The 9,221-nt window shown below is 43.2% G+C and overlaps 1 protein-coding gene across 1 annotated transcript; it reads left to right on the top strand.

Annotated features, from left to right (window-relative positions):
* Positions 1–4,198: 4,198 nt before the first annotated feature.
* Positions 4,199–8,286, top strand: LOC120687574 (sucrose transport protein SUT3-like). Its single transcript, XM_039969589.1, has 7 exons — positions 4,199–4,339; positions 5,528–5,593; positions 5,844–5,942; positions 6,099–6,163; positions 6,695–7,547; positions 7,664–7,727; positions 7,830–8,286. Exons 1-7 carry the CDS (start codon positions 4,199–4,201, stop codon positions 8,045–8,047), a joined length of 1,506 nt encoding a protein of 501 aa, XP_039825523.1. The 3' UTR covers positions 8,048–8,286.
* The last annotated feature ends 935 nt before the right edge of the window (positions 8,287–9,221 follow it).

Genomic DNA, 9,221 nt, shown 5'->3' with positions numbered 1-9,221 from the left:
ATTCTTGACACACATATTAGTCCCAAAGGTCATGTTGTTATTCAATCACCAAAATACAAACATCTTTACCGAGTCATGAATTGGATCCCAGTGGGCATGGTCCACTACAAAGAACCGAGCTATGCACAGTTCGCATTCAATGGTGGATATTAATGATAAGTTAGTCACCTTACTCAATTAATTAAGGAAGAAATCTATTTTTAGCCATCTAACTACTACTACAGATGAGGTCATTGCAAACGGCCTATCACAGCCGCATTAAAACCAAAGCGGCGGTCGGAGGCGCGGAGTGATGGCCGGAGGAGGCGGGATGCAGCGGCCTGTGAGGAGGCGAGATGTGCCGACCGTGATGAGGCGACGAGCGGTAGAGACGGGATACAACAGTGGCGAGGAGGCGCAGAGTGGCGGCCGGAGGAGGCGAGCCGCACACGGCGGTCGTATTTTTTTATTTTTGAGTTCGTCAATATACTGCCGGTGGGTAAACCGTTGGTGATGCGTATGCCTATCACCGTGATTTAAATCCAACAATAACAAGTGGCAAATCTAGGAATTATTAAAGAAGGGGCTGATTTCTTCTTTTTCTCCCTCCCCTTCTTCTTTCTCTCCTTCTTTCTCCTCCTTTCTTCTCAAAAATGGAGGGAAAGCTCAAGAGGGGCTCCATTGTTTTTTGGGATCTAGGGGGATTGGAGCCCCCCTAGACCTAGAGCTGCATCCACACTGAACAGTAACCAAAACCGGCGGTGATGTACTTTTACAACTGGCGGTGATAAAGGTAAATATAGTAGTGAACTATCACCTCAGTTTATTTTTTTACCATCGAACCGCAGAATCAAGGATCTTTGAGCACCCAACTCTTAAAACTAGGAATGTGAATGGTTTTAAGCGTTGGCTGGCCAAAGGCTTCTAGTTTTGCAATTCGATAGTTAAAAACAAACTCAAACGTTGGATGATGGTAAAAAATGAACTTCTTCGTTAATTAATGATGCACTTCCAAATCATGTACCCAGGTTGATCGATAAAAAAAATAGCGATACATAACTATCTTACTATTACTAATTAGAGGCATATGAAGCCACCTAAGATCCTATGTGGACACTCTAAAAATTTAGAGAAATCCTATAAATTCTCACAAAAATCAGAAACATCCGGCCATCAATGCAAGAAGTCTAATTATAATAACCATCAGATCTGTTATTTTTCCGAATAAATTACCCACCTCTACCATTATGAAAATATATTAAAAGTAACCTCTAAATATGTATCTAAATTACTCACCTCTGCAATTATAAAAAAATCTAAAGTAACCCCTAATCTTTGTATAAATTACTCACCTATGCTATTATAAAAATAATACAAATACCTCCCTAAATTTACATATAAATTATCCAATTATGTCATTATTATTACAAGTTCAATTACTCCTAAATATGAACCTAATAAATATTAAAGTGCACCAATATAAAATTCTAAATTACTATTTCTATCATTATTAATATATTATTATTTATATAAAAATACTACCCATGATATATGTCAACATGTATTCATGTATGATGGAAGTGATAAGAATACCAATTCACAAACAAATAGCTCAACTAAATATATATCGAATACATATGGAGGTGTATGCAAAATGAAATCTATTGTAATTAGATAATGATAAATATATTTTAGAATATGTGTTGGAATATTTGATAGATGAAAAAGGGCGTGAGATAGATAATTATAATTATTGACCCAATTCTTATTTTAATTCTAATTAGCCCGTGCAGAGCACAGATTGATAGACTAGTTGAGTATAAAATTGAAGGGCGGGCTATTGTTTTGTTATCCATGTGAGTAAAAGTTTGTGGGCAAGGCTTTTGGGCTTCGCTCCGATGATTTTGTAGTTTGACGTTTCCAAATCTCGTTGACTTTTTGTAATGAGTTGATTTTAAATCTTATAAACCAAGGACAAATTAACTGCTGCATCATTTGTTGAGTTCAAATCTTGAAGAATTGAGTCAACTTCAATGTCGGTTTGACTTCACACTATTGGAAAAGTGCCCATAGGCACCGGTTGTTGAAGGGCTAAGGTACCGGTTTTTGAACCGATACCCGGAAACCGAGACCAAAAGTCACGGTCATGAGCACCGGGTAGAATAACCGGTAGCCTTAGAGCACCGGGTAGAATAACCGGTACCTAAGGCTAGTATTTTTTTGGCAAAAGTGGTTGGGGTGGGATTCGAACTCAGGATCTCTTGTCTTCAAGAGTACCTTTCTTATCATCTCACCTACACATCACTTTTTGATGGGAAGATAGATATTTTCCTTTTGAAGTAACTCATGGACGAGCCTTAGGTACCGGTTGGTAACACCAACCGGTACCAAAGGCTCATCCATAAGCACCGGTTGGTGGTACCACCCGGTACTAATGTAAAAATTACCACCCGGTACCTATGGAGAGCCTTAGGTACCGGTTGGTGTTACTAACCGGTACCTAAGGCTCATCCATAAATCCCATGCACCCCAAAAGTACCGGCACGAAGATGAACCGGTACCTATGCTTCATTCCGGTACTTTTGGGGTGGACCTTTGGCGTGTTTTCTACTAGTGTCAAAGTTGTTCACGTATTCATCAAAAAACAAAAGAAAAATATGGACCGTGAAATTCTTTTTGTTATATGCGAGTTCAAAGCTACAGCAGAAAGTCAAGTCAATTTATTTTAATTTGAAAGCAAAAGAAAAATATGGACCGTGAAATTCTTTTTGTTATATGCGAGTTCAAAGCTACAGCAGAAAGTCAAGTCAATTTATTTTAATTTGAAAGCCTTGTTACGGTGTTTACTCGTTTGCCCACTCGGCACAGCAAAAAGGCGATTTGGGTGAGCTGGTGGGGATTACACTACAATGAATTGTGATCCTAATGCTCACTTCACAATCCAACTTGTCCTTTAGGCTAGTTTCAATGTACATTTTCATTGCATAGTTACCAAGACTAAGAACTTGGTAACCATGTTGGCTTGATTTCATGAGGATGAAACTTCTCTCTCATCCCATGAAACTCTCTCTCATATCTTCTCATAATGACACTACTAAGTCAACAAAATTCCTGATGTGGCATGCTATTTAATGCTCATAAAACTTTTGATAGAACTCTCAAACTAGTCATATATTTTAGCTCAAATTTGTATAGATAATAGTACGGTCTTTTTAGGGCCTAGCTCTTAAATTATCTAGGCTAAAATTTGAGATCTTTTGCCACCTCTAGACACACCATTAGAAAATATGCTGTCGGTCCACCTTAAAAGTACCAGTAGAAAGATCGGTACTAGACAAGAGGTCACGAGTACGAATCCTTGCATCACACGCGTGCGTATGTCACATGAAAAAATTCACGTGACTTCACGCGTGTGCAAGCGACTTCTACTGTGTTTGAAATATTTTTTTATTTTTTGAACTCGTACGCTTTGATAATGGGTGGAAACATCACCCGGTTCTAAAGCATCCTTTTGGTACCGGGTGAATGATCCGGAGATGAAAATTGGGATTTTTAGTCTCGATTTGGTAGTACTGGTAGGAGAACCGGAACTAAAGCTCGTTGCCAACTGGTACTGATCCACGATTTTTTAGTAGTGGCACGTGTATACAAAGGCAGACTAGGCTTTTCTATCGAGTCTCTGATAATAAGAACATACATGCAAAAAAAGGAATGAAGGACATGGCATGCATGCTCTCCAAACACCCCCAATGTACATCTAATAATAAACATTTTGATTACTCTGATAACTTGGAGAGCAAACCCCTCATCCAAGACATTCCAACGACATGCACATGCTAATGAGTAGGCCATGCATCCAAAATTAACTGATCGATTAGTATTATCCAGAAATTTGGAAGTTGCCTAAAATAGAAACAGGCTAGGACAGCAAAACGACGACGACGCATGCTCAAAAGTGAGAACAAAGGAGAGCCCTCTTTCGCAGTGGGCGCGAAGCACAGCTCAACGCGGCCCCACGTGTCAGCCACCCCACCTCACTTCTATCGCCGGCCTTTAAGCTCCTGGCGCCTCCTGCTCCTGGTTTCCCTCCGTTACATGCGTCCACAGACACACGCGTCTCCTCGTCTTCCTCCGTTCCATCCGTCTCCACAGGACTTCCTCGACCAATCTCCCTCCTCGGCTAGGCTACAGTAGTAGGAGTAGATCGTCGATCAGGTCGATGGCCGACGACGCGGAGGTCTCTGCCGGCGGCAGGCAGCCGCAGATCAGCCTGGTGGGGCTGTTCCTCGCATGCATGGTCGCCGGCGGCGTGCAGTACGGGTGGGCGCTGCAGCTCTCCCTCCTCACACCCTACGTCCAGGTATGACCATGCATCTGTATATTAATTTGTTGTTTTATTGTCTCGCATCATGTTTGTTTGATCTTTTGGTACCTGAACTTTTCTGTTATGCTTCTTCAATAGTTGAATCTCTCCTTGCGCGAGGAAATATTATTCCTTTGTTTTATGATAAACCAAATAATGCATTTATATCAACTTTACAAGAGTGGGGTGTTTTTTTTCCTCAAATACGTAGGAGAATTGCTTAGCTTTGCATTAAGATAGAAATAAAAGTTTTTTTACAAACAACGCACTATCCCAGGTGGTTGACCGTTAGGTCCGTTTAAATTTGAAGAAATTGTGCAATTCTTGTCATCTTAATTAGTGTCCAATTTACATTTGTGTACTCAAATATTTCTTAAATCTTATCTCCAACAATGGTTTTGTTTATAACATCATTTGCTTACAAAATGGTTTTACATAACACATTCATCAATAATTCCTAGATGGATATCCCTCATAAAAACTAACCTCGAAGATGACCTCATTACATTGTATCAAACCATTCATATTACCTTAAAATTTATTTGGGTAAGCTTGTCGCTTAGGCAATGCCATAGCCTCGCTACTGGTAAACTGACCATATGTTTGTATACCAAAATGTATATCTTAATGTAATGATGTTCGCCATTTATTTTTAAAAAAATATACAGTAATGGGTTCTAGCTACTTTTTGAGGGCATACTAATATTTATTCTATAAATTTCTGCTAGTACTAATATACTGAATATAGCGAATATGCACTGAGTTGAAAAATATTTCACTCCTGCTCTGCTAACTGATCAGTGAAACAAGTTCCTTTTCTGCTTACACAACGGGAATCAGGGTAGTTGCCTTGTGCTAAGTAACGAAAACCAGATAGCCATGTTAGGTCAACTTAGACAAAAAATTAGTACAAATATTTTCTGTCAAATCCAATAGTAAATATCAGTGCTCGAAAGTAACGGATGGTCAATTGTTTCTGAAAAGAAACTGTAGGCCCTGACAGACTCGAGACTTGCAATGTATAGTTTTACTTTTACACGCCTAAACTAGGGACATCTTTTGCAAACTTCCAGTTTTTCTAGGAAATTGAGAACTAATCTTTTTTTTTATTCTGAATCAGCATTTGCATATACCGCTGAATTTTGCTAACTGTATGAATGCTTTCTACCCTATTTGTTGCAACAGACACTGGGAATTCCTCACGCTCTTACTTCAGTCATGTGGCTCTGTGGACCTATTGCCGGCTTACTTGTGAGTACCTGCATGCCACTACATATCTAGAAAAAAATATAATTCGAAGAAGTTAATTCGTGTTATCCAAAAAATGACCATTTTGTGTATTTCGAAAGGAAATAAAAGACAAAATTAGAGAATTGTGGAAGGGATGTAAATAATTCGTTATTGTTTCTTGTTCTTATGGAAATGTTGATATATATAAATTAATTTACAAGCAAGAAATTAATTTCATCAATATCAAGTCCTTGCCGATGGCATCACGCAGGTGCAACCCTGCGTCGGCCTGTACAGTGACAAATGCACCTCCAAGCTTGGGAGGCGGAGGCCGTTCATCTTTACAGGATGCATCATCATCTGTATATCAGTGAGAGCTATAACAATTGAAAGCACACATGATCCATCATCTCTTGTTCTTTTACTACTACTAATAAACCATCGGTTGCCGCCCCTGGTGCGGCATTTAGCATTGTGCTTGATCAATCAAGAGCTGATACATAGATTGATCTGATGTCATCCACAGGTGATCATCATCGGGTTCTCGTCCGACATCGGGTACGCTCTCGGTGACACCAAGGAAGACTGCACGTAAGCTGCTCGATCGATCTAGAGTATATATATATATATATATATATATATATATATATATATATATATATATATATATATATATATATATCATGGTTGGAAATAGTCCGCTATAGCCCGCTAATAGCTTTTTAGGAGATCTACCGCTACGCTATATAACATTTGTTCGCTATATCCGCTAAAGGAGGTTTTATGAGATTTAGCCATGCTAAATGTCTGCTAAATAGGTTTTTGTGAGACTTAGCAGCGCTAAATGTCAATTGGGTACTGTTGGGTAGTTAAGAGACGTGTTAGACTCAAATTTTAGGTGTTAGACCAACGATACTTATAATTTATATGAGATTATTTATTATTTTATCATTCCGCTAAATGATTTAGTTTTTGCTATAGCCATTCTATAGCTTTTAGAGAAGGTTACCGCTAAACTTCATAGCCCGCTATTTCCAACCTTTATATATATATATATATATATATTTGTGTGTGTCCCCTAGCCATGGATGTGTTCTCGAATTGAATATATACTGGGCGCAGGGTTTACACGGGGAAGCGGCTGCACGCCGCGGCGTTCTTCGTCATGGGGTTCTGGCTGCTGGACTTCTCCAACAACACCGTGCAGGGCCCGGCGCGCGCGCTCATGGCCGACCTCGCGGGCAGCCACGGCCCCAGCGCGGCGAACGCCATCTTCGTGTCGTGGATGGCGATCGGGAACATCCTGGGCTACTCCTCCGGCTCCACCAACAACTGGCACAAGTGGTTCCCGTTCCTGCAGACCCGGGCGTGCTGCGAGGCCTGCGCCAACCTCAAGGCCGCCTTCCTGGTGTCCGTGGTGTTCCTGGGCCTCTCCACGGTGGTCACCATGATCTTCGCCACCGAGGTGCCGCTGGACCCGGCGGTGGCCAAGCAGCAGAGCGAGGGGCAGGCGTCGGGCCCGCTGGCCGTATTCAAGGGCCTCAGGAACCTGCCCCGGGGGATGCCGCAGGTGCTCATCGTCACCGGCCTCACGTGGCTCTCGTGGTTCCCCTTCATCCTCTTCGACACCGACTGGATGGGCCGCGAGATGTACCACGGGAGGCCCGACGGAAACCCCACCGAGGTCGCCAACTACCAGGAGGGCGTCCGCCAGGGCGCCTTCGGCCTGCTGCTCAACTCCATCGTCCTCGGATTCAGCTCCTTCCTCATCGAGCCCATGTGCCGGAAGCTCACCGCCAAGGTGGTCTGGGTCATGAGCAGCTTCATCGTCTGCATCGCCATGGCCATGGTCACCATCCTCAGCTCCTGGTCGCTCGGCGACATCGGCGGCAACGTGCAGGACGCCGCCGCCGTCGACAAGGGCCTCAAGAGCGCCGCGCTCGCCCTCTTCGTCGCACTAGGCTTCCCCTTCGCGGTAAGCTATGCTCATCAGTCATCACTGGAGCCTTGCTTGCTCATCTGCTGCTTCGATCACGTTTCGATTGAGAAGCTCACGCTCCCTCCGGCTGGTGCTTCATCATGCGCGTGCAGGTCCTGTGCAGCGTTCCGTTCGCCGTGACGGCGCAGCTGGCGGCGAGCAAAGGCGGCGGGCAGGGTGAGTCGCTTGCTTGCTGATGATCTTTGCTGCCGAGCCCCTAAGAATTCCCAAGGTTGATCAGGACCCTGCGCTGAACTTGTGTCTGTACATGTCGTGCAGGGCTGTGCACGGGGGTCCTCAACATCTCCATCGTGGTGCCGCAGATGATCATCGCCGTCGGCTCCGGTCCATGGGACGAGCTGTTCGGGAAGGGCAACATCCCCGCGTTTGGGGTAGCTTCCGTGTTCGCCTTCACCTCCGCTGTTGCAGGCATCTTCATGCTGCCCAAGCTGTCCAAGACCAGTTTCCGGTCCGTCTCCATGGGAGGAGGTCACTGATCATACCTCTAGCTGGACATGGTAATAAGTGCTCTGCAGGGGACATCTTGTGGGCATCATTCGTAATACCTTGATTAGTGGCTGACGTCAGTTAACCGCAGTGGTCAGTTAATAGGTATAGGTTCGCAGGTAGTACTTGTTATGTGGGAAGTAGTTTCTCTCTGTAGTAATGGTTTCAGTCTGACCAGCACCCTTTGATACTAATTGGTACATTTGGCGACATGTTGTTTAGCATGTTCTTTAATTTGTCAACCCTAGCAATAGCTCTAATAAGTACATTACTCTGGAACCGAGCGTTAGCTCGGGCGGTAACGCTCCAAGTGTGGGAGCCGCCGGTCGTGGGTTCGAGCGTCGCTCGACCCACGATTTCCACTGGGTACTGTAGTGTGCGTGGGGTGTGCCTGTGTGTGTGGGTTGGTGTGAGTGCTGCAGTATGGCACATTCCGAGACTACTCGAGCAGCCTCGTCTGCGTTGAGTCCGGTTAGCGTGGACGCCCAAAATCTTACATGACTCCCCGGAGCTCCTGGATGCTTTCAAGAAAAAAAAACATTACTCTAATTGTGTAGAGTAGTTCAAATGTTGGTGGTTTGAAAGTTTTCAGTCTTTGTTGTCAGTTTTATGTTCCATACAATTGAACTCTGGAGACGAAATGAGGCAAATTTGGAGCATACCAATTGCAACATTATTTGAAATTGCCAACGAGGTTGCGTGCACATGACACTCCTCGCTACCTATGACGACACATGGACAACGGGACAGTATGCACGGGATAGTGTCCATCTCCTCATCAACTTCAATTAAAAGTTGGATTGGTTGATTCATGTAACTTAATTATGTTCTGATTAGTAGGATACATAAATAATAGAACTTATTAGGTGAAGAAATAATTTAAAACGTTTGAGGATGGCAGATTAGTTGGGCTTGATGGTGCGCAGTTTGTTTAAGCGGAGAAGATCATGGCCCATATTTGGAATCCTGCATGTTTGGCTGGCCCAATTGTATTTTTTTTGTTACTATGCCACTAGAGGACTTGCCTTACCCATAAAAAAACTAGAGGACTTGCCGTGGATTCCCTAAAGAAAACTAGACTTCATTAGGAAGTAATGAATGATTTCAATGTAACGGTGATCGAGTGAGTAATGCTAGAATTACCTTTTCAAAATGTCACTAAGG

This window comes from Panicum virgatum, chromosome 9N, assembly GCF_016808335.1.
Source record: "Panicum virgatum strain AP13 chromosome 9N, P.virgatum_v5, whole genome shotgun sequence".
Lineage (NCBI taxonomy): Eukaryota > Viridiplantae > Streptophyta > Magnoliopsida > Poales > Poaceae > Panicum > Panicum virgatum.
The sequence above is the reverse complement of the archived record's forward strand: the minus strand, read 5'-3'. Positions and strand labels throughout refer to the sequence as shown.